We start from the raw sequence: 26557 nt of genomic DNA, 5'->3' as shown, positions 1-26557 counted from the left end.
CTGGGGGATTCCGTGGGGCACGTGGGAGACATGAAAATGGTTTGGTGTGAAGGGAAAAAAAGTTTGATTAATCCAAAGTGAAACTTAAAAGAAATATTGACTGTCAGACGGAATTTAGGCTGAACAGGAATGTAGAAAAGTGTATGAACCTTTGGATAAAAATATTTAGAGGAATATTTGAGAATTCAACAGAATATCATAGATGAGACGGAAAAATCCCTGATGGAAAAGCTAAAAGCAATGGCTGAACGAAACGAAGTTGTATATGTAGAAAAAGAGAAAGCAAAAGAAGAAATAGAACGCCTTGAGAGAGAATCTGGGAGAAGGGTGGGAATTAGTGTGGAGATTTTTGAAAGAGCATTTCCCACCGAAAACTGATTAGAGAAAAGTAACAGCATGTCAGCAGAAGGAAGTGAGGATGTTTTCAGATTTTACAGAAAGGTTTATAGCTTTATGGATAGTATACTCGGGGTTAGCCGATGAAAAGGAAGTGAATAAAGATACTTCCACAGTAATAAAACAAATTTACTTGAGTGGGTTAAAACCTGATGTTGCCAAGAATGTGCAACTATGCTTTCCTGATATTACAAACAGAGACAGATGTGATTTAATAACTCGCGAAGCATGCATGCAGAAGTGCGAGCGCTGCAAATGGGAGGTAAAAAGACTCCCAAGGAGGAGAAAAGGGAGCCGCCAGTTTGTCGAAATTATTGTGCGACTTTAATGTTATACCGAGATATAAAACCTCAAAGACAAAACTACTAATAAGCTGGTGTGCAGTTACTAAAAAAAATGTGTTTTTTGGAGAAATTGTAAGAAAGAGGCTTGATTTCACAATTAAAGAACTTGTCAGAAGCTGAAACGAGAGCCGTGTGTGAACTAACAGTTTTAATCTAGTAAACCCCTCTGTAGCCTTCCTAAATTTATCTCAGGATTTAAATAAAAGTGAAATAATCTTACAGTGTGCAGTAACTGTGGGGCACAGGAGCACAGCTGTCCTGTTTTTAGACTAAAACAGCATAAAGATATGATATAACGTTTTCTAACGGATAACAGGAGGCTACAGGAGAAGGAGTGCAAGGGTTGTGTTTAAAGCAAATATAAGCTGTCACAGTCTGCTTGGGTAAAGATGTACAGTTTCAACTACTGATGTGGGTGGGGGACACCCCAGACCTATTTTAGGCCCAGACTGCAGCATTTTATAAGGAATTACTGCATGAAATAGGATTTATGTAAACTAACTCAATAGAGTTATGTGATATTGTGATTGTTTTACCTAATGAGGGAATCCATAAGGCCGGGCTACTCCAAGTATTGGATCTTGAGAGGAAAAAAAAGGAGTATAAAACCAACTACATGATAAAGCCAGGGTGAATGCCTTCTCAGAACGAGCTTGTCTAGTGACGTATTGGTTTAAGGGGGGTAGTGCAGTCTAAAGACAAAATTGCCTTGACCCCTGCAGCAGAAACCGTTTTTGATGTTTTGAAACAAGCTTTCTTGCAGGCACTGGCCCTGGACAGGATTCCCTTAGACGGAACATCTGTATGTAATCTGTATGTAAGTGAAAGAAATGGGTTATTATTATTCAGGACCCCTTGATGCGGTGGCCAAGGGGCCGTGTTTATGTGTTGTGCAGGCTACCTGCCTGGCTGTATAAACTGTGAATAATCTGGTGTAGAACTAGCAGACCGAATGAAAAGATTTAATTGAAACTTGTAAATATGCTAAATGGAAAATTGTAGCAATTTATATAGACTGTATATATACATTTGGTGTATGCCACAATTTTGGATGGCAGTGAAGGAATAGGGATTTCCCCAACATGGCAGGGACTCTAGTTAAGAATGCTGGGTTTGTCTCTGAACTGTTAGAAGCTTTGCAGCTGCTGACTGAAGTAGCTGTGGTAAAGTGTAAATCACATAATAAAGAAATGTTTCCAGTAACTCGAGGGAACAACTTTGCAGATGTAGCTGTCAGGTGAGCAGTACTTGTAGAACAGGAGTCTGAGACCCCTGTGAGACCTCTATTGGTAAAAAGGGGACAGCTGCAGGATATTCAGGCTGAGGCCTCTAAGGCAGAGAAAAGGACATGGTTAGAAAAGAGTGTGGTGCTGCCAACATACTGGACACTCTGCAGGCCCTTACAGCCTAATGCCCTTTATAGCTCGACAAATGCACTCTGTCGGACACCTGGGTGTGAGTCAAATGGTGTGCTGGTTACCCAAACCTGGGTGGGGACTGTGTTTGAAGCAGTAGCCACTTATGTGGTATCTCAATGTGATGCTTATCAAAGGAACTCAACTACAGTTCAGGTGCAGGTGCTACAGCTCAAAAGGCCTGCTGAGAAACCTTTCATGCAGTAGCAAATGTTTACAATTTACATTTGTAAAGGGAAACCTTGGCTCTTATAATCTGTTTTCCCAGTGGGTTGCTGTCACTGCCTCTGTGTCTACCAAACACTTGATGATGGAGATAAGCCCTCGGTGGGCACTGCCCTACCGCTTGTATTATGATCAAGGGACAGGCTGTGGCTGGATTATTCGGGGTGAGATGGACTGAGATCACCCTCAGTCTGCTGGAACAGTGGAATGAAGGAACAGAACTCTAAAAGATCGACTAGACATCAGACTGAAGGAACGCCATGGAATGCGGGCTGGATCAAACAGAACTGTGTAATAGAGCCTGTTTGATATCATCACAAGCCAATTAACAAAACTTCCTGGAGGGATGAATTTGGCTAATGGATTGTTGAATTTGCTAATTCTCTATTGTAGTATTGTAGGTTGTTAATTGAAGTGGTGCATGGGGCTGGTGAACAGGTGCTGGACACTTGGAGACCTCCAGTAGAGGGAAGACACGACCTGATACCTGGCGAGTGGGTGTGGTGAGGAAGATATACCCTGCCAGATGTTTCAACCCTGCTGGGAAGGACCATATCAAGTGCAACTGACTATCGACTCTGCCATCTGAGTGACAGGACGAGATCGCTGGATCTACGCATTGCGCCGACACCGAACCACTGCACCAGAGACTGAGTGAACATTAATTATTATATTGTAACTGTTTCTGTGTTTGTTGAGCTTCCTGAGGGGGGGCGACAGTGTACCTGTTAAGTGTAATGAGTTTTACTTTGATAAAATGGGGATATGGAATCAATACTTTATCAGTCAGCCACAAATAATAATCAGAGCTCATGTTGGGATTGTATTGCTATAGAAGATGCTCATGGGAGTAATCCCCTTTGATAGAGGTGATTATTTAATTAATTAATTGCTTACACTTATATAGCGCTTTTCTGGACACTCCACTCAAAGCGCTTTACAGGTAATGGGGACTCCCCTCCACCACCACCAATGTGTAGCATCCACCTGGATGATGCGACGGCAGCCATAGTGCGCCAGAACGCTCACCACACATCAGCTATCAGTGGGGAGGAGAGCAGAGTAATGTAGCCAATTCATAGAGGGGGATTTATTAGGAGGCCATGATTGGTAAGGGCCAATTGGAAATTTGGCCAGGACACCGGGGTTACACCCCTACTCTTTTCGAGAAGTGCCCTGGGATTTTTAATGACCACAGAGAGTCAGGACCTCGGTTTTACGTCTCATCCGAAGGACGGCGCCTGTTTACAGTATAGTGTCCCCATCACTATACTGGGGCATTAGGACCCACACGGACCATTTAGGTTTATTGGCATGGGTAAATAGCCCTGCTTTTAGTCTGAGTGTAACTCAGATATATTAAAATGGAAATAACTGTATGCTCCTCGCTATAATCACAGTTTTAGGCCATTCTCTATTAGGGTGATAGACAGCTGTTTAGGTGAGCAAAGACTAAACAGTACTTGTATTCTAGACAATTATTAGCAAATGAATGACTTAGCAAAGCACATCTATGATGAAGAAAAATATATATCATAATTATAATCCAGATAATTGGGGCATTGGTACATGGCTACAGTCTGTGCTAGGAACCTGGAGAGGGTCTCTGGTTCAATACATATTTGTGTCTGGTATTATTCGTTATGATCATACTGTTAATATCCTGCTTGAAAAACATGTGGACTAAAGCTGCTGCTTCTGTGCTAATTGTACGCCCTGAAGGGATCATGAAGGTAAAAAAAAAATGTAGAGAAAGGTTCTCCTATCTAGTGGCAGAACCTGATGGGTAGAACAATATAGTTTTAAGGGGGGTTACCCTTGGGAGTGATTCCCATAGATGCACATTATTATTATGGTTTGTTTGTTTATAATAAGATGTTTTGCAGGAACGGACCAAAGAGAAATTTTACAACTTCAGCTAGAATTGTTCTGCAAAACGGCACAGCTGAGGCAGTGGAACAATGTGTAGATTTTTCTAAGAGTTATTACCCAGCTGTTGACCAATCTTGTAAAAAACCCCTAAGAAAAATGCTGGGCTCCAGCCCACAGGGATTTACCTGTGCTGTAAGAACTAATGCGTGAATAAGTAGACTGGATTCTGGTGAAAGACAGGAAAAAGAGGTGGTGTTCGCTCAGGTGGAGGGGGCCGTGCCAGGTGCCCTGAATTCATGCTTCCCACTGTAAAAAGGTCACAAACGAACTGAGCAAAGAGCAGGAGTGATGTCTCCACAGGGATAGATGGGAATCACATGCTTGGGACTGATGTGCACAGCCTTTTTCCTTTTTATGTGGAAGCCTGTCACCACCCAGAAAGAGGAAGAATCTAAACGCGAAGCCTCTTTGTATACAAACTGGCTGAATGAAACTGATAATGAGGGGGATATGAGTAATTTGTGGTACAAATTTATAAATCATACTGTAAAGTTAAAGAAATCTAATGCATCTTGTTATGTATGTGCTTTAATGCCTCATTCTACAGCCTCACCCATTTCTCTCCTGGTTAGAATCACTGTTTGGGCCAGGGGGAATGTTTTTCTTTAAGTTACTAACACTGATTATAGTAGCTGTGATACTTGTCTTCCTGTTTTTGTGTTGCTGTTCGACTTGTATTATTCCAATGCTTCGAAATATGATAATGAATATGTTTGCGCATCAGTATGTTCTGATAAAAACGGTAGAATCTGAAGTATGGGAGCCTCCTGGGAGTCCATATGAAGAATCTAACTTTTAATCATTTTCAAGAATAAAAAGGAGGGAATTGTAGTGGAAATCTAATGAGTTAATTGATTCTTAAAAATGTAGAGAGCTTTACAAAAAAATATATTGGTGCTTTTAGATAATATTTCAAGGATATAACTGCTATGCTACAGTACGTGCAGAATTTTAGAAAACAGTTCGTCAACAAAGTACACTGTTTAGGTGAGTTTAGAAGACAATGTACCAAAATAATATATGCTGTCTGGGTCATTAGAATTAGCTGAAAGTAACTGATAAGCTTTGAATAACAAATCTAGTTTTCTTCTCTCGCTCTATGATGTAATCTGTTTTCTCTTAGAGAAAGGGGAAGTTTTAGAAGGGACCAAGTGCTGAACTTTTTTACAGCGCAACGTCTTATAAAAACCCTGTACTGCTTGTAACAAATTGAGTCTCTGGTTGCACTTGGCGAAGTGGCAGCAGGGCTCCCAATATTGCAATATTGAAATAAAGACCTTACTCAGGTGAGAACTCTCTCTTGTGGCTTCCTTGATAGTTAAATTTCCACGACACTCTCAATAATAATAATACAGTGTGTGATCTCCTGTCCCAGCCTGAGGAACAGTGAGCCTGTCTCTCAATAATAATAATACAGTGTGTGATCTCCTGTCCCAGCCTGAGGAACAGACAGTGAACCTGTCTCTCAATAATAATAATACAGCATGTGATCTCCTGTCGCAGCCTGAGGAACAGACAGTGAGCCTGTCTCTCAATAATAATAATCCAGTGTGTGATCTCCTGTCCCAGCCTGAGGAACAGACAGCGAGCCTGTCTCTCAATAATAATAATACAGTGTGTGATCTCCTGTCCCAGCCTGAGGAACAGTGAGTCTGTCTCTCAATAATAATAATACAGTGTGTGATCTCCTGTCCCAGCCTGAGGAACAGTGAGCCTGTCTCTCAATAATAATAATACAGTGTGTGATCTCCTGTCCCAGCCTGAGGAACAGTGAGTCTGTCTCTCAATAATAATAATCCAGTGTGTGATCTCCTGTCCCAGCCTGAGGAACAGTGAGTCTGTCTCTCAATAATAATAATACAGTGTGTGATCTCCTGTCCCAGCCTGAGGAACAGACAGTGAGCCTGTCTCTCAATAATAATAATACAGTGTGTGATCTCCTGTCCCAGCCTGAGGAACAGACAGTGAGCCTGTCTCTCAATAATAATAATACAGTGTGTGATCTCCTGTCAAAGCCTGAGGAACAGTGAGTCTGTCTCTCAATAATAATAATCCAGTGTGTGATCTCCTGTTCCAGCCTGAGGAAGAGACAGCGAGCCTGTCTCTCAATAATAATAATACAGTGTGTGATCTCCTGTCGCAGCCTGAGGAACAGACAGCGAGCCTGTCTCTCAATAATAATAATACAGTGTGTGATCTCCTGTCAAAGCCTGAGGAACAGACAGGGAGCCTGTCTCTCAATAATAATAATACAGTGTGTGATCTCCTGTCCCAGCCTGAGGAACAGACAGTGAGCCTGTCTCTCAATAATAATAATACTGTGTGTGATCTCCTGTCAAAGCCTGAGGAACAGTGAGTCTGTCTCTCAATAATAATAATACAGTGTGTGATCTCCTGTCCCAGCCTGAGGAACAGTGAGCCTGTCTCTCAATAATAATAATACAGTGTGTGATCTCCTGTCCCAGCCTGAGGAACAGACAGTGAACCTGTCTCTCAATAATAATAATACAGCATGTGATCTCCTGTCGCAGCCTGAGGAACAGACAGTGAGCCTGTCTCTCAATAATAATAATCCAGTGTGTGATCTCCTGTCCCAGCCTGAGGAACAGACAGCGAGCCTGTCTCTCAATAATAATAATACAGTGTGTGATCTCCTGTCCCAGCCTGAGGAACAGTGAGTCTGTCTCTCAATAATAATAATACAGTGTGTGATCTCCTGTCCCAGCCTGAGGAACAGTGAGCCTGTCTCTCAATAATAATAATACAGTGTGTGATCTCCTGTCCCAGCCTGAGGAACAGTGAGTCTGTCTCTCAATAATAATAATCCAGTGTGTGATCTCCTGTCCCAGCCTGAGGAACAGTGAGTCTGTCTCTCAATAATAATAATACAGTGTGTGATCTCCTGTCCCAGCCTGAGGAACAGACAGTGAGCCTGTCTCTCAATAATAATAATACAGTGTGTGATCTCCTGTCCCAGCCTGAGGAACAGACAGTGAGCCTGTCTCTCAATAATAATAATACAGTGTGTGATCTCCTGTCAAAGCCTGAGGAACAGTGAGTCTGTCTCTCAATAATAATAATCCAGTGTGTGATCTCCTGTTCCAGCCTGAGGAACAGACAGCGAGCCTGTCTCTCAATAATAATAATACAGTGTGTGATCTCCTGTCGCAGCCTGAGGAACAGACAGCGAGCCTGTCTCTCAATAATAATAATACAGTGTGTGATCTCCTGTCAAAGCCTGAGGAACAGACAGGGAGCCTGTCTCTCAATAATAATAATACAGTGTGTGATCTCCTGTCGCAGCCTGAGGAACAGACAGCGAGCCTGTCTCTCAATAATAATAATACAGTGTGTGATCTCCTGTCGCAGCCTGAGGAACAGACAGCGAGCCTGTCTCTCAATAATAATAATCCAGTGTGTGATCTCCTGTCCCAGCCTGAGGAACAGACAGTGAGCCTGTCTCTCAATACTAGTAATACAGGGTGTGATCTCCTGTCCCAGCCTGAGGAACAGACAGTGAGCCTGTCTCTCAATAATAATAATACAGTGTGTGATCTCCTGTCCCAGCCTGAGGAACAGACAGTGAGCCTGTCTCTCAATAATAATAATACAGTGTGTGATCTCCTGTCAAAGCCTGAGGAACAGTGAGTCTGTCTCTCAATAATAATAATCCAGTGTGTGATCTCCTGTCCCAGCCTGAGGAACAGACAGTGAGCCTGTCTCTCAATAATAATAATACAGTGTGTGATCTCCTGTCCCAGCCTGAGGAACAGACAGCGAGCCTGTCTCTCAATAATAATAATCCAGTGTGTGATCTCCTGTCCCAGCCTGAGGAACAGACAGCGAGCCTGTCTCTCAATAATAATAATACAGTGTGTGATCTCCTGTCCCAGCCTGAGGAACAGTGAGTCTGTCTCTCAATAATAATAATACAGTGTGTGATCTCCTGTCCCAGCCTGAGGAACAGTGAGCCTGTCTCTCAATAATAATAATACAGTGTGTGATCTCCTGTCCCAGCCTGAGGAACAGACAGTGAACCTGTCTCTCAATAATAATAATACAGTGTGTGATCTCCTGTCAAAGCCTGAGGAACAGTGAGTCTGTCTCTCAATAATAATAATCCAGTGTGTGATCTCCTGTTCCAGCCTGAGGAACAGACAGCGAGCCTGTCTCTCAATAATAATAATACAGTGTGTGATCTCCTGTCGCAGCCTGAGGAACAGACAGCGAGCCTGTCTCTCAATAATAATAATACAGTGTGTGATGTCCTGTCAAAGCCTGAGGAACAGACAGGGAGCCTGTCTCTCAATAATAATAATACAGTGTGTGATCTCCTGTCGCAGCCTGAGGAACAGACAGCGAGCCTGTCTCTCAATAATAATAATACAGTGTGTGATCTCCTGTCGCAGCCTGAGGAACAGACAGCGAGCCTGTCTCTCAATAATAATAATCCAGTGTGTGATCTCCTGTCCCAGCCTGAGGAACAGACAGTGAGCCTGTCTCTCAATACTAGTAATACAGGGTGTGATCTCCTGTCCCAGCCTGAGGAACAGACAGTGAGCCTGTCTCTCAATAATAATAATACAGTGTGTGATCTCCTGTCCCAGCCTGAGGAACAGACAGTGAGCCTGTCTCTCAATAATAATAATACAGTGTGTGATCTCCTGTCCCAGCCTGAGGAACAGACAGTGAGCCTGTCTCTCAATAATAATAATCCAGTGTGTGATCTCCTGTCCCAGCCTGAGGAACAGACAGCGAGCCTGTCTCTCAATAATAATAATACAGTGTGTGATCTCCTGTCCCAGCCTGAGGAACAGTGAGTCTGTCTCTCAATAATAATAATACAGTGTGTGATCTCCTGTCCCAGCCTGAGGAACAGTGAGCCTGTCTCTCAATAATAATAATACAGTGTGTGATCTCCTGTCCCAGCCTGAGGAACAGACAGTGAACCTGTCTCTCAATAATAATAATACAGCATGTGATCTCCTGTCCCAGCCTGAGGAACAGACAGTGAGCCTGTCTCTCAATAATAATAATACAGTGTGTGATCTCCTGTCCCAGCCTGAGGAACAGTGAGTCTGTCTCTCAATAATAATAATACAGTGTGTGATCTCCTGTCCCAGCCTGAGGAACAGACAGTGAACCTGTCTCTCAATAATAATAATACAGCATGTGATCTCCTGTCCCAGCCTGAGGAACAGACAGTGAGCCTGTCTCTCAATAATAATAATACAGTGTGTGATCTCCTGTCCCAGCCTGAGGAACAGTGAGTCTGTCTCTCAATAATAATAATCCAGTGTGTGATCTCCTGTACCAGCCTGAGGAACAGACAGTGAGCCTGTCTCTCAATAATAATAATACAGTGTGTGATCTCCTGTTCCAGCCTGAGGAACAGTGAGTCTGTCTCTCAATAATAATAATCCAGTGTGTGATCTCCTGTCCCAGCCTGAGGAACAGTGAGTCTGTCTCTCAATAATAATAATACAGTGTGTGATCTCCTGTCCCAGCCTGAGGAACAGACAGTGAGCCTGTCTCTCAATAATAATAATACAGTGTGTGATCTCCTGTCCCAGCCTGAGGAACAGACAGTGAGCCTATCTCTCAATAATAATAATACAGTGTGTGATCTCCTGTCAAAGCCTGAGGAACAGTGAGTCTGTCTCTCAATAATAATAATCCAGTGTGTGATCTCCTGTCCCAGCCTGAGGAACAGACAGCGAGCCTGTCTCTCAATAATAATAATACAGTGTGTGATCTCCTGTCCCAGCCTGAGGAACAGTGAGTCTGTCTCTCAATAATAATAATACAGTGTGTGATCTCCTGTCCCAGCCTGAGGAACAGTGAGCCTGTCTCTCAATAATAATAATACAGTGTGTGATCTCCTGTCCCAGCCTGAGGAACAGACAGTGAACCTGTCTCTCAATAATAATAATACAGCATGTGATCTCCTGTCGCAGCCTGAGGAACAGACAGTGAGCCTGTCTCTCAATAATAATAATCCAGTGTGTGATCTCCTGTCCCAGCCTGAGGAACAGACAGCGAGCCTGTCTCTCAATAATAATAATACAGTGTGTGATCTCCTGTCGCAGCCTGAGGAACAGACAGCGAGCCTGTCTCTCAATAATAATAATCCAGTGTGTGATCTCCTGTCCCAGCCTGAGGAACAGACAGTGAGCCTGTCTCTCAATACTAGTAATACAGGGTGTGATCTCCTGTCCCAGCCTGAGGAACAGACAGTGAGCCTGTCTCTCAATAATAATAATACAGTGTGTGATCTCCTGTCCCAGCCTGAGGAACAGACAGTGAGCCTGTCTCTCAATAATAATAATACAGTGTGTGATCTCCTGTCAAAGCCTGAGGAACAGTGAGTCTGTCTCTCAATAATAATAATCCAGTGTGTGATCTCCTGTCCCAGCCTGAGGAACAGACAGTGAGCCTGTCTCTCAATAATAATAATACAGTGTGTGATCTCCTGTCCCAGCCTGAGGAACAGACAGTGAGCCTGTCTCTCAATAATAATAATCCAGTGTGTGATCTCCTGTCCCAGCCTGAGGAACAGACAGCGAGCCTGTCTCTCAATAATAATAATACAGTGTGTGATCTCCTGTCCCAGCCTGAGGAACAGTGAGTCTGTCTCTCAATAATAATAATACAGTGTGTGATCTCCTGTCCCAGCCTGAGGAACAGTGAGCCTGTCTCTCAATAATAATAATACAGTGTGTGATCTCCTGTCCCAGCCTGAGGAACAGTGAGTCTGTCTCTCAATAATAATAATCCAGTGTGTGATCTCCTGTCCCAGCCTGAGGAACAGTGAGTCTGTCTCTCAATAATAATAATACAGTGTGTGATCTCCTGTCCCAGCCTGAGGAACAGACAGTGAGCCTGTCTCTCAATAATAATAATACAGTGTGTGATCTCCTGTCCCAGCCTGAGGAACAGACAGTGAGCCTGTCTCTCAATAATAATAATACAGTGTGTGATCTCCTGTCAAAGCCTGAGGAACAGTGAGTCTGTCTCTCAATAATAATAATCCAGTGTGTGATCTCCTGTTCCAGCCTGAGGAACAGACAGCGAGCCTGTCTCTCAATAATAATAATACAGTGTGTGATCTCCTGTCGCAGCCTGAGGAACAGACAGCGAGCCTGTCTCTCAATAATAATAATACAGTGTGTGATGTCCTGTCAAAGCCTGAGGAACAGACAGGGAGCCTGTCTCTCAATAATAATAATACAGTGTGTGATCTCCTGTCGCAGCCTGAGGAACAGACAGCGAGCCTGTCTCTCAATAATAATAATACAGTGTGTGATCTCCTGTCGCAGCCTGAGGAACAGACAGCGAGCCTGTCTCTCAATAATAATAATCCAGTGTGTGATCTCCTGTCCCAGCCTGAGGAACAGACAGTGAGCCTGTCTCTCAATACTAGTAATACAGGGTGTGATCTCCTGTCCCAGCCTGAGGAACAGACAGTGAGCCTGTCTCTCAATAATAATAATACAGTGTGTGATCTCCTGTCCCAGCCTGAGGAACAGACAGTGAGCCTGTCTCTCAATAATAATAATACAGTGTGTGATCTCCTGTCCCAGCCTGAGGAACAGTGAGTCTGTCTCTCAATAATAATAATACAGTGTGTGATCTCCTGTCCCAGCCTGAGGAACAGTGAGTCTGTCTCTCAATAATAATAATCCAGTGTGTGATCTCCTGTCCCAGCCTGAGGAACAGTGAGTCTGTCTCTCAATAATAATAATACAGTGTGTGATCTCCTGTCCCAGCCTGAGGAACAGACAGTGAGCCTGTCTCTCAATAATAATAATACAGTGTGTGATCTCCTGTCCCAGCCTGAGGAACAGACAGTGAGCCTGTCTCTCAATAATAATAATACAGTGTGTGATCTCCTGTCCCAGCCTGAGGAACAGACAGCGAGCCTGTCACTCAATAATAATAATCCAGTGTGTGATCTCCTGTCCCAGCCTGAGGAACAGACAGTGAGCCTGTCTCTCAATACTAGTAATACAGGGTGTGATCTCCTGTCCCAGCCTGAGGAACAGACAGTGAGCCTGTCTCTCAATAATAATAATACAGTGTGTGATCTCCTGTCCCAGCCTGAGGAACAGTGAGTCTGTCTCTCAATAATAATAATCCAGTGTGTGATCTCCTGTACCAGCCTGAGGAACAGACAGTTAGCCTGTCTCTCAATAATAATAATACAGTGTGTGATCTCCTGTCCCAGCCTGAGGAACAGTGAGTCTGTCTCTCAATAATAATAATCCAGTGTGTGATCTCCTGTCCCAGCCTGAGGAACAGTGAGTCTGTCTCTCAATAATAATAATACAGTGTGTGATCTCCTGTCCCAGCCTGAGGAACAGACAGTGAGCCTGTCTCTCAATAATAATAATACAGTGTGTGATCTCCTGTCCCAGCCTGAGGAACAGACAGTGAGCCTGTCTCTCAATAATAATAATACAGTGTGTGATCTCCTGTCAAAGCCTGAGGAACAGTGAGTCTGTCTCTCAATAATAATAATCCAGTATGTGATCTCCTGTCCCAGCCTGAGGAACAGACAGCGAGCCTGTCTCTCAATAATAATAATACAGTGTGTGATCTCCTGTCCCAGCCTGAGGAACAGTGAGTCTGTCTCTCAATAATAATAATACAGTGTGTGATCTCCTGTCCCAGCCTGAGGAACAGTGAGCCTGTCTCTCAATAATAATAATACAGTGTGTGATCTCCTGTCCCAGCCTGAGGAACAGACAGTGAACCTGTCTCTCAATAATAATAATACAGCATGTGATCTCCTGTCGCAGCCTGAGGAACAGACAGTGAGCCTGTCTCTCAATAATAATAATCCAGTGTGTGATCTCCTGTCCCAGCCTGAGGAACAGACAGCGAGCCTGTCTCTCAATAATAATAATACAGTGTGTGATCTCCTGTCCCAGCCTGAGGAACAGTGAGTCTGTCTCTCAATAATAATAATACAGTGTGTGATCTCCTGTCCCAGCCTGAGGAACAGTGAGCCTGTCTCTCAATAATAATAATACAGTGTGTGATCTCCTGTCCCAGCCTGAGGAACAGTGAGTCTGTCTCTCAATAATAATAATCCAGTGTGTGATCTCCTGTCCCAGCCTGAGGAACAGTGAGTCTGTCTCTCAATAATAATAATACAGTGTGTGATCTCCTGTCCCAGCCTGAGGAACAGACAGTGAGCCTGTCTCTCAATAATAATAATACAGTGTGTGATCTCCTGTCCCAGCCTGAGGAACAGACAGTGAGCCTGTCTCTCAATAATAATAATACAGTGTGTGATCTCCTGTCAAAGCCTGAGGAACAGTGAGTCTGTCTCTCAATAATAATAATCCAGTGTGTGATCTCCTGTTCCAGCCTGAGGAACAGACAGCGAGCCTGTCTCTCAATAATAATAATACAGTGTGTGATCTCCTGTCGCAGCCTGAGGAACAGACAGCGAGCCTGTCTCTCAATAATAATAATACAGTGTGTGATCTCCTGTCAAAGCCTGAGGAACAGACAGGGAGCCTGTCTCTCAATAATAATAATACAGTGTGTGATCTCCTGTCGCAGCCTGAGGAACAGACAGCGAGCCTGTCTCTCAATAATAATAATACAGTGTGTGATCTCCTGTCGCAGCCTGAGGAACAGACAGCGAGCCTGTCTCTCAATAATAATAATCCAGTGTGTGATCTCCTGTCCCAGCCTGAGGAACAGACAGTGAGCCTGTCTCTCAATACTAGTAATACAGGGTGTGATCTCCTGTCCCAGCCTGAGGAACAGACAGTGAGCCTGTCTCTCAATAATAATAATACAGTGTGTGATCTCCTGTCCCAGCCTGAGGAACAGACAGTGAGCCTGTCTCTTAATAATAATAATACAGTGTGTGATCTCCTGTCCCAGCCTGAGGAACAGAAAGTGAGCCTGTCTCTCAATAATAATAATCCAGTGTGTGATCTCCTGTCCCAGCCTGAGGAACAGACAGCGAGCCTGTCTCTCAATAATAATAATACAGTGTGTGATCTCCTGTCCCAGCCTGAGGAACAGTGAGTCTGTCTCTCAATAATAATAATACAGTGTGTGATCTCCTGTCCCAGCCTGAGGAACAGTGAGCCTGTCTCTCAATAATAATAATACAGTGTGTGATCTCCTGTCCCAGCCTGAGGAACAGACAGTGAACCTGTCTCTCAATAATAATAATACAGCATGTGATCTCCTGTCCCAGCCTGAGGAACAGACAGTGAGCCTGTCTCTCAATAATAATAATACAGTGTGTGATCTCCTGTCCCAGCCTGAGGAACAGTGAGTCTGTCTCTCAATAATAATAATACAGTGTGTGATCTCCTGTCCCAGCCTGAGGAACAGACAGTGAACCTGTCTCTCAATAATAATAATACAGCATGTGATCTCCTGTCCCAGCCTGAGGAACAGACAGTGAGCCTGTCTCTTAATAATAATAATACAGTGTGTGATCTCCTGTCCCAGCCTGAGGATCAGTGAGTCTGTCTCTCAATAATAATAATCCAGTGTGTGATCTCCTGTACCAGCCTGAGGAACAGACAGTGAGCCTGTCTCTCAATAATAATAATACAGTGTGTGATCTCCTGTCCCAGCCTGAGGAACAGTGAGTCTGTCTCTCAATAATAATAATCCAGTGTGTGATCTCCTGTCCCAGCCTGAGGAACAGTGAGTCTGTCTCTCAATAATAATAATACAGTGTGTGATCTCCTGTCCCAGCCTGAGGAACAGACAGTGAGCCTGTCTCTCAATAATAATAATACAGTGTGTGATCTCCTGTCCCAGCCTGAGGAACAGACAGTGAGCCTGTCTCTCAATAATAATAATACAGTGTGTGATCTCCTGTCCCAGCCTGAGGAACAGACAGTGAGCCTGTCTCTCAATAATAATAATACAGTGTGTGATCTCCTGTCAAAGCCTGAGGAACAGTGAGTCTGTCTCTCAATAATAATAATCCAGTGTGTGATCTCCTGTCCCAGCCTGAGGAACAGACAGTGAGCCTGTCTCTCAATAATAATAATACAGTGTGTGATCTCCTGTCCCAGCCTGAGGAACAGACAGTGAGCCTGTCTCTCAATAATAATAATCCAGTGTGTGATCTCCTGTCCCAGCCTGAGGAACAGACAGCGAGCCTGTCTCTCAATAATAATAATACAGTGTGTGATCTCCTGTCCCAGCCTGAGGAACAGTGAGTCTGTCTCTCAATAATAATAATACAGTGTGTGATCTCCTGTCCCAGCCTGAGGAACAGTGAGCCTGTCTCTCAATAATAATAATACAGTGTGTGATCTCCTGTCCCAGCCTGAGGAACTTACAGTGAACCTGTCTCTCAATAATAATAATACAGCATGTGATCTCCTGTCCCAGCCTGAGGAACAGACAGTGAGCCTGTCTCTCAATAATAATAATACAGTGTGTGATCTCCTGTCCCAGCCTGAGGAACAGTGAGTCTGTCTCTCAATAATAATAATCCAGTGTGTGATCTCCTGTCCCAGCCTGAGGAACAGACAGTGAGCCTGTCTCTCAATACTAGTAATACAGGGCTTGATCTCCTGTCCCAGCCTGAGGAACAGACAGTGAGCCTGTCTCTCAATAATAATAATACAGTGTGTGATCTCCTGTCCCAGCCTGAGGAACAGACAGTGAGCCTGTCTCTCAATAATAATACAGTGTGTGATCTCCTGTCAAAGCCTGAGGAACAGTGAGTCTGTCTCTCAATAATAATAATCCAGTGTGTGATCTCCTGTCCCAGCCTGAGGAACAGTGAGTCTGTCTCTCAATAATAATAATACAGTGTGTGATCTCCTGTCCCAGCCTGAGGAACAGACAGTGAGCCTGTCTCTCAATAATAATAATACAGTGTGTGATCTCCTGTCCCAGCCTGAGGAACAGACAGTGAGCCTGTCTCTCAATAATAATAATACAGTGTGTGATCTCCTGTCAAAGCCTGAGGAACAGTGAGTCTGTCTCTCAATAATAATAATCCAGTGTGTGATCTCCTGTCCCAGCCTGAGGAACAGACAGCGAGCCTGTCTCTCAATAATAATAATACAGTGTGTGATCTCCTGTCGCAGCCTGAGGAACAGACAGCGAGCCTGTCTCTCAATAATAATAATACAGTGTGTGATCTCCTGTCAAAGCCTGAGGAACAGACAGGGAGCCTGTCTCTCAATAATAATAATACAGTGTGTGATCTCCTGTCGCAGCCTGAGGAACAGACAGCGAGCCTGTCTCTCAATAATAATAATACAGTGTGTGATCTCCTGTCGCAGCCTGAGGAACAGACAGCGAGCCTGTCTCTCAATAATAATAATCCAGTGTGTGATCTCCTGTCCCAGCCTGAGGAACAGACAGTGAGCCTGTCTCTCAATACTAGTAATACAGGGTGTGATCTCCTGTCCCAGCCTGAGGAACAGACAGTGAGCCTCTCTCTCAATAATAATAATACAGTGTGTGATCTCCTGTCCCAGCCTGAGGAACAGACAGTGAGCCTGTCTCTCAATAATAATAATACAGTGTGTGATCTCCTGTCAAAGCCTGAGGAACAGTGAGTCTGTCTCTCAATAATAATAATCCAGTGTGTGATCTCCTGTCCCAGCCTGAGGAACAGACAGTGAGCCTGTCTCTCAATACTAGTAATACAGGGCTTGATCTCCTGTCCCAGCCTGAGGAACAGACAGTGAGCCTGTCTCTCAATAATAATAATACAGTGTGTGATCTCCTGTCCCAGCCTGAGGAACAGACAGTGAGCCTGTCTCTCAATAATAATACAGTGTGTGATCTCCTGTCAAAGCCTGAGGAACAGTGAGTCTGTCTCTCAATAATAATAATCCAGTGTGTGATCTCCTGTCCCAGCCTGAGGAACAGACAGTGAGCCTGTCTCTCAATAATAATAATACAGTGTGTGATCTCCTGTCCCAGCCTGAGGAACAGACAGTGAGCCTGTCTCTCAATAATAATAATACAGTGTGTGATCTCCTGTCCCAGCCTGAGGAACAGACAGTGAGCCTGTCTCTCAATAATAATAATACAGTGTGTGATCTCCTGTCAAAGCCTGAGGAACAGTGAGTCTGTCTCTCAATAATAATAATCCAGTGTGTGATCTCCTGTCCCAGCCTGAGGAACAGACAGCGAGCCTGTCTCTCAATAATAATAATACAGTGTGTGATCTCCTGTCGCAGCCTGAGGAACAGACAGCGAGCCTGTCTCTCAATAATAATAATACAGTGTGTGATCTCCTGTCGCAGCCTGAGGAACAGACAGCGAGCCTGTCTCTCAATAATAATAATACAGTGTGTGATCTCCTGTCGTAGCCTGAGGAACAGACAGCGAGCCTGTCACTCAATAATAATAATCCAGTGTGTGATCTCCTGTCCCAGCCTGAGGAACAGACAGTGAGCCTGTCTCTCAATACTAGTAATACAGGGTGTGATCTCCTGTCCCAGCCTGAGGAACAGACAGTGAGCCTGTCTCTCAATAATAATAATACAGTGTGTGATCTCCTGTCCCAGCCTGAGGAACAGACAGTGAGCCTGTCTCTCAATAATAATAATCCAGTGTGTGATCTCCTGTCCCAGCCTGAGGAACAGACAGCGAGCCTGTCTCTCAATAATAATAATACAGTGTGTGATCTCCTGTCCCAGCCTGAGGAACAGTGAGTCTGTCTCTCAATAATAATAATACAGTGTGTGATCTCCTGTCCCAGCCTGAGGAACAGTGAGCCTGTCTCTCAATAATAATAATACAGTGTGTGATCTCCTGTCCCAGCCTGAGGAACAGACAGTGAGCCTGTCTCTCAATAATAATAATCCAGTGTGTGATCTCCTGTCCCAGCCTGAGGAACAGACAGCGAGCCTGTCTCTCAATAATAATAATACAGTGTGTGATCTCCTGTCCCAGCCTGAGGAACAGTGAGTCTGTCTCTCAATAATAATAATACAGTGTGTGATCTCCTGTCCCAGCCTGAGGAACAGTGAGCCTGTCTCTCAATAATAATAATACAGTGTGTGATCTCCTGTCCCAGCCTGAGGAACAGACAGTGAACCTGTCTCTCAATAATAATAATACAGCATGTGATCTCCTGTCCCAGCCTGAGGAACAGACAGTGAGCCTGTCTCTCAATAATAATAATACAGTGTGTGATCTCCTGTCCCAGCCTGAGGAACAGTGAGTCTGTCTCTCAATAATAATAATCCAGTGTGTGATCTCCTGTCCCAGCCTGAGGAACAGTGAGTCTGTCTCTCAATAATAATAATACAGTGTGTGATCTCCTGTCCCAGCCTGAGGAACAGACAGTGAGCCTGTCTCTCAATAATAATAATACAGTGTGTGATCTCCTGTCCCAGCCTGAGGAACAGACAGTGAGCCTGTCTCTCAATAATAATAATACAGTGTGTGATCTCCTGTCAAAGCCTGAGGAACAGTGAGTCTGTCTCTCAATAATAATAATCCAGTGTGTGATCTCCTGTCCCAGCCTGAGGAACAGACAGCGAGCCTGTCTCTCAATAATAATAATACAGTGTGTGATCTCCTGTCGCAGCCTGAGGAACAGACAGTGAGCCTGTCTCTCAATAATAATAATACAGTGTGTGATCTCCTGTCAAAGCCTGAGGAACAGACAGGGAGCCTGTCTCTCAATAATAATAATACAGTGTGTGATCTCCTGTCGCAGCCTGAGGAACAGACAGCGAGCCTGTCTCTCAATAATAATAATCCAGTGTGTGATCTCCTGTCGCAGCCTGAGGAACAGACAGCGAGCCTGTCTCTCAATAATAATAATCCAGTGTGTGATCTCCTGTCCCAGCCTGAGGAACAGACAGTGAGCCTGTCTCTCAATACTAGTAATACAGGGCTTGATCTCCTGTCCCAGCCTGAGGAACAGACAGTGAGCCTGTCTCTCAATAATAATAATACAGTGTGTGATCTCCTGTCCCAGCCTGAGGAACAGACAGTGAGCCTGTCTCTCAATAATAATAATCCAGTGTGTGATCTCCTGTCCCAGCCTGAGGAACAGACAGCGAGCCTGTCTCTCAATAATAATAATCCAGTGTGTGATCTCCTGTCCCAGCCTGAGGAACAGACAGCGAGCCTGTCTCTCAATAATAATAATACAGTGTGTGATCTCCTGTCGCAGCCTGAGGAACAGACAGCGAGCCTGTCTCTCAATAATAATAATACAGTGTGTGATCTCCTGTCGCAGCCTGAGGAACAGACAGTGAGCCTGTCTCTCAATAATAATAATACAGTGTGTGATCTCCTGTCCCAGCCTGAGGAACAGACAGCGAGCCTGTCTCTCAATAATAATAATACAGTGTGTGATCTCCTGTCCCAGCCTGAGGAACAGACAGTGAGCCTGTCTCTCAATAATAATAATACAGTGTGTGATCTCCTGTCCCAGCCTGAGGAACAGACAGCGAGCCTGTCTCTCAATAATAATAATCCAGTGTGTGATCTCCTGTCCCAGCCTGAGGAACAGACAGTGAGCCTGTCTCTCAATAATAATAATACAGTGTGTGATCTCCTGTCCCAGCCTGAGGAACAGACAGCGAGCCTGTCTCTCAATAATAATAATACAGTGTGTGATCTCCTGTCGCAGCCTGAGGAACAGACAGTGAGCCTGTCTCTCAATAATAATAATACAGTGTGTGATCTCCTGTCGCAGCCTGAGGAACAGACAGTGAGCCTGTCTCTCAATAATAATAATACAGTGTGTGATCTCCTGTCCCAGCCTGAGGAACAGACAGCGAGCCTGTCTCTCAATAATAATAATCCAGTGTGTGATCTCCTGTCCCAGCCTGAGGAACAGACAGCGAGCCTGTCTCTCAATAATAATAATACAGTGTGTGATCTCCTGTCGCAGCCTGAGGAACAGACAGCGAGCCTGTCTCTCAATAATAATAATACAGTGTGTGATCTCCTGTCCCAGCCTGAGGAACAGACAGCGAGCCTGTCTCTCAATAATAATAATACAGTGTGTGATCTCCTGTCGCAGCCTGAGGAACAGACAGTGAGCCTGTCTCTCAATAATAATAATACAGTGTGTGATCTCCTGTCGCAGCCTGAGGAACAGACAGTGAGCCTGTCTCGCAATAATAATAATACAGTCTGTGATCTCCTGTCCCAGCCTGAGGAACAGACAGTGAGCCCGTCTCTCAATAATAATATTAACAATAATAATGAAACAGAGGATTGGTCCTCACACAGACCCCTGGGGAATACCGCAGCTCAGAAACACAGAGACAGAAGAATTTGGGGTGCAATCTGCTTTTAATTTCGGGGTGACGGAGCCTCAGGTCCCCCACAGGGCCGTCCCCAGGAGCGCCCCCACCAGCACCACCAGGAGGTCCGGGCCGAACCGGGGTGCGGTGGACCGGGCCCGCAGCGCCTCCTGCTGGCGCCTGATCCAGCCGCGGTACCGGCTGGCCCGGGCGTACACCCCGGGTCTCCGCGGCCGCGCGCAGCCCTCCCCGAAACTGGTCACCCCCACCAGGTAGAAGAGCCCCCGCGTCTCGTGGTAGCACTGCAGGGGACCCCCGCTGTCTCCCTGAAACGACACGCAGAGAGCCCAGTCCGAGAGAGAGAGAGACAGGAGAGAGAGAGAGACAGGAGAGAGAGGGACAGAGACAAGAGTGAGACAGGAGAGAGAGAGGGACAGAGACAAGAGAGAGACAGGAGAGAGAGAGGGACAGAGACAAGAGAGAAACAGGAGAGAGAGAGGGACAGAGACAAGAGTGAGACAGGAGAGAGAGAGGGACAGAGACAAGAGAGAGACAGGAGAGAGAGAGGGACAGAGACAAGAGAGAAACAGGAGAGAGAGACAGAGACAAGAGTGAGACAGGAGAGAGAGAGGGACAGAGACAAGAGTGAGACAGGAGAGAGAGACAGAGACAAGAGTGAGACAGGAGAGAGAGAGGGACAGAGACAAGAGTGAGACAGGAGAGAGAGAGGGACAGAGACAAGAGTGAGACAGGAGAGAGAGAGGGACAGAGACAAGAGTGAGACAGGAGAGAGAGAGGGACAGAGACAAGAGTGAGACAGGAGAGAGAGAGGGACAGAGACAAGAGTGAGACAGGAAAGAGAGAGGGGCAGAGACAAGAGAGAGACAGGAGAGAGAGAGGGACAGAGAGAAGAGAGAGACAGGAGAGAGAGAGGGACAGAGAGAAGAGAGAGACAGGAGAGAGAGAGGGACAGAGACAAGAGAGAGACAGGAAAGAGAGAGGGACAGAGACAAAAGAGAGACAGGAGAGAGAGAGGGACAGAGACAAGAGAGAGACAGGAGAGAGAGAGGGACAGAGACAAAAGTGAGACAGGAGAGAGAGAGGGACAGAGACAAGAGAGAAACAGGAGAGAGAGAGGGACAGATACAAGAGAGAATCAGGAGAGAGAGAGGGACAGAGACAAGAGTGAGACAGGAGAGAGAGATGCGAGAGGTAGAGAGACAGGAGACAGAGAGAGACAGAGACAAGAGAGAGAAAGCAGAGAGACAGAGACAGGAGAGAGAGGGACAGGAGAGACAGGAGAGAGGGTGACAGACAGGAGAGAGAGACAGAGGGAGACAGGGAGATAAAGCCAATAACCCCCCAGCCTGTCTCTGGACTGCAGCCCCCAGAGGAAACACAGGGAGATCCAGTGAGAACATGCAGACTCCACACCGACAGCACCCGACTGACCTGGCAGGTGTCCACGCCGCCGGCCTCGAACCCGGCGCACTGCATGTTGGCGCTGACGCGGCCCGTGTACCAGCCCGGCCCGTTGCAGGTCTCGTGGGGGATGAGCTCCACCTCGGCCTCCTGCAGGGCGTCGGACATCTGACCTGCACAGGGAGGGGGGGCCGAGCACCCCGAAATCTCACTCACACAGAGCACCCTGAAATCCCACCACAACACCCCAAAATCTCACTCTCCCAGAGCACCCTGAAATCTCACCAAAACAAAACCCCCAAAAACTCACCACAACTCCCCGAAATCTCACCAAAACAATACCCCCAAAAACTCACAACACCCCAAAATCTCACTCGCACAGAGCACCCCACAATCTCACAACAACACCCCAAAATCTCACTCGCCCAGAGCACCCCGAAATCTCACCAAAACAACACCCCCAAAAACTCACCACAACTCCCCGAAATCTCACCAAAACAATACCCCCAAAAACTCACAACACCCCAAAATCTCACCACAGTACCCCAAAACCCCACTCACACAGAGCACCCCACAATCTCACCAAAACAATACCCCCAAAATCTCACAACACCCCACAGTCTCACCACAGCACCCCGAAGCCCCCCTCACCCCGTCAGCGCTGACCTCTGTAGGACGTGGTCCCCCAGCCGCTGATGAAGCAGGGCCCCAGGCCCCCCTCGTCGCCGGGCCCCTCCAGCAGGCAGACGGGCTGGACGCGGGGGGTCCAGCGGACCGGGGCGCCCAGGCGCAGCAGGGCCACGTCGCCGTCGTAGTCCTCGGGGCTGAAGGCCGGGTGCCGCAGCAGGTGGGTCACCGAGCGGTTCTGGACCTGGGCCCCGCGGGACGACTGGAGCTGCAGCCCGGCCACCACCCGCAGGCTGGACACGGCGCTGGGGGAGAGGAGGAGGGGTCACTCCGGGTCATCTCTCAGGCCGCTGTGACACTGACACCCCCCCAGTCTGACACAGACACCCCCTCTCTGACATAGACACACCCCCAGTCTGACACAGACACGCCCCCACTCTGACACTGACACACCCCCAGTCTGACACAGACACACCCCTCTCTGACATAGACACCCCCACTCTGACACAGACACACCCCCACTCTGACACTGACACACCCCCAGTCTGACACAGACACCCCCCCAGTCTGACACAGACACCCCCCCAGTCTGACACAGACACACCCCTCTCTGACACAGACACACCCCTCTCTGACACAGACACCCCCTCTCTGACACTGACACACCCCAGTCTGACACAGACACACCCCCCTCTCTGACACAGACACGCCCCCAGTCTGACACAGACACACCCCAGTCTGACACAGACACACCCCCAGTCTGACACAGACACCCCCAGTCTGACACTGACACGCCCCCACTCTGACACAGACACACCCCCACTCTGACACAGACACGCCCCCACTCTGACACAGACACACCCCAGTCTGACACAGACACACCCCCAGTCTGACACAGACACCCCCCCAGTCTGACACTGACACGCCCCCAGTCTGACACAGACACCCCCCTCTCTGACACAGACACACCCCAGTCTGACATAGACACCCCCTCTCTGACACAGACACACCCCCTCTCTGACACAGACACACCCCTCTCTGACATAGACACCCCCTCTCTGACACAGACACACCCCAGTCTGACATAGACACCCCCTCTCTGACACTGACACACCCCAGTCTGACACAGACACACCCCTCTCTGACACAGACACACCCCCAGTCTGACACAGACACCCCCCCAGTCTGACACTGACACACCCTCTCTGACATAGACACTCCCCCTCTCTGACACAGACACACCCCCAGTCTGACACAGACACACCCCAGTCTGACACAGACACACCCCCACTCTGACACAGACACCCCCCCACTCTGACACAGACACCCCCCCACTCTGACACAGACACCCCCCCACTCTGACACAGACACACCCCTCTCTGACACAGACACACCCCCAGTCTGACACAGACACACCCCCAGTCTGACACAGACACGCCCCCAGTCTGACACAGACACACCCCAGTCTGACACAGACACGCCCCCAGTCTGACACAGACACACCCCACTCTGACACAGACACGCCCCCCTCTGACACAGACACGCCCCACTCTGACAGACACACCCCCACTCTGATAGACACACCCCACTCTGACACAGACACGCCCCCTGTGTGAGCAGGAGGTGGGGGTGCTGGGGATCCCCGAGACGGGCGCACTCACGCGGCGGGAGGGAAGCAGTGCGCGGCCGACAGGACCCAGCGCCGGTCGACCAGGGCGCCCCCGCAGAAGTGGGCGAAACCAAGGCGGGCGGGGCGCTGCACGCTGACCTGCCAGGGCCACGCCCCCAGGGCCGCCTCGCGGCCCCCCACCACCCGGGAGCCCTCGGGGGGCGCCACCAGCGGCCGCCCCCCGCACCCTGGCAGAGAGAGGGAGACAGGGTCAGGGGCACCCCCAAAAACTCAGCTCTGTCTCAGACACACGCAGAGAGGTCAGGGGCACCCCCAGAACCCAGCTCTGTCTCAGACACACGCAGAGAGGTCAGGGGCACCCCCAGAACCAGCTCTGTCTCAGACACACACACAGAGGTCAGGGGCACCCCCAGAACCCAGCTCTGTCTCAGACACACACAGAGAGGTCAGGGGCACCCCCAGAACCCAGCTCTGTCTCAGACACACAGAGAGGTCAGGGGCACCCCCAGAACCCAGCTCTGTCTCAGACACACACAGAGAGGTCAGGGGCACCCCCAGAACCCAGCTCTGTCTCAGACACACACAGAGAGGTCAGGGGCACCCCCAGAACCCAGCTCTGTCAGACACACACAGAGAGGTCAGGGGCACCCCCAGAACCCAGCTCTGTCTCAGACACACACAGAGAGGTCAGGGGCACCCCCAGAACCCAGCTCTGTCTCAGACACACGCAGAGAGGTCAGGGGCACCCCCAGAACCAGCTCTGTCTCAGACACACACACAGAGGTCAGGGGCACCCCCAGAACCAGCTCTGTCTCAGACACACACAGAGAGGTCAGGGGCACCCCCAGAACCCAGCTCTGTCTCAGACACACACAGAGAGGTCAGGGGCACCCCCAGAACCCAGCTCTATCTCAGACACACACAGAGAGGTCAGGGGCACCCCCAGAACCCAGCTCTGTCTCAGACACACACAGAGAAGCCAAGGGCACCCCCAGAACCCAGCTCTGTCTCAGACACACACAGAGAGGTCAGGGGCACCCCCAGAACCCAGCTCTGTCTCAGACACACGCAGAGAGGTCAGGGGCACCCCCAGAACCGAGCTCTGTCTCAGACACACACAGAGAGGTCAGGGGCACCCCCAGAACCCAGCTCTGTCTCAGACACACGCAGAGAGGTCAGGGGCACCCCCAGAACCCAGCTCTGTCTCAGACACACGCGGAGAGGTCAGGGGCACCCCCAGAACCCAGCTCTGTCTCAGACACACGCAGAGAGGTCAGGGGCACCCCCAGAACCCAGCTCTGTCAGACACACGTAGACAGACAAAGACACACACCCACACACACAGATACACACAGAGAGACACACAGACACAAAAACACACCCACCCACACATACAGATACACACACAGATACACATAGACAGACAAACACACACAGACACACAGACAGAGAGAGAGACAGACACACACCCACCCACAGGAACACACAGACAGAGAGTTAGACAGACAGACACACCCACAGACAGACACACAGACACACACAGACAGAGAGAGAGACAGAGAGACAGACACACAGACACACACAGACAGAGAGACAGACAAAGACAGAGAGAGAGACAGACACACAGACACACACACACAGACAGAGAGAGAGAGAGACACACAGACAGAGAGAGAGACAGACACACAGACACACCCACCCACAGACACAGACACACACAGACAGACACACAACAGCGGCGCTGTCCCGTCCCGTCCGGGTCGCTCTGGGCAGTACTGGCGGCCGGAGACCCACCGTGCGCGGCGGCGGCCAGGAGCAGGAGCAGCAGCAGCAGGAGGAGGAGGAGCCCGGACAGGCCGGACAGGCGCTCCGCGGGTCCCATCGCGCCGAGCTGAGCCCAGCCGGAGTCCCGCCGGGCGCTGCCTGCAGGGGCCACTGTGACGCGGCGGCTCGTTTCCGCGCGACGGGGGATGCCTGCGCTGTGACGTCACGGGCCTGCGCGAATCGCTGCAGCGCGTAACTGAGCGCACCACACACACTGATACACACACACACCCCCCACACACACTGATACACACACACACTGATACACACACACCCCCCCCACACACACTGATACACACACACACCCCCCACACACACTCATACACAAACGCACTGATACACCCCACACACACTGATACACAAACGCACAGACACACCCCACAAACACACTGACACACACTGATACACGCCACACACACTGATACACAAACGCACAAACACACTGACACACACACCCCACACACACACTACAAACACACTGACACACACACTGATACACACACCCAC

General features: G+C 47.9%; 2 protein-coding genes across 3 annotated transcripts in view; both read right to left on the bottom strand.

Annotated features, from left to right (window-relative positions):
• LOC138242345 (tubulin beta chain) overlaps positions 1-26557 on the bottom strand; it is an 89950-nt gene that overhangs the window by 22018 nt on the left and 41375 nt on the right. The gene's annotated exons all lie outside the window — the stretch shown is intronic.
• On the bottom strand, positions 20578-26133 carry LOC138242348 (acrosin-like). Its single transcript, XM_069197844.1, has 5 exons — positions 26021-26133; positions 24258-24453; positions 22636-22901; positions 22000-22142; positions 20578-20873 (listed from the first exon to the last, which is right to left on the bottom strand). The coding sequence occupies exons 1-5, from the start codon at positions 26106-26108 to the stop codon at positions 20619-20621; spliced, it is 948 nt and encodes a 315-aa protein (XP_069053945.1). The 5' UTR covers positions 26109-26133; the 3' UTR covers positions 20578-20618.

This window comes from Lepisosteus oculatus, chromosome 14 (genome assembly GCF_040954835.1).
Source record: "Lepisosteus oculatus isolate fLepOcu1 chromosome 14, fLepOcu1.hap2, whole genome shotgun sequence".
NCBI lineage: Eukaryota > Metazoa > Chordata > Actinopteri > Semionotiformes > Lepisosteidae > Lepisosteus > Lepisosteus oculatus.
Note: the sequence above shows the minus strand (reverse complement) of the source record. Positions and strands in the feature narration are given on the sequence as shown.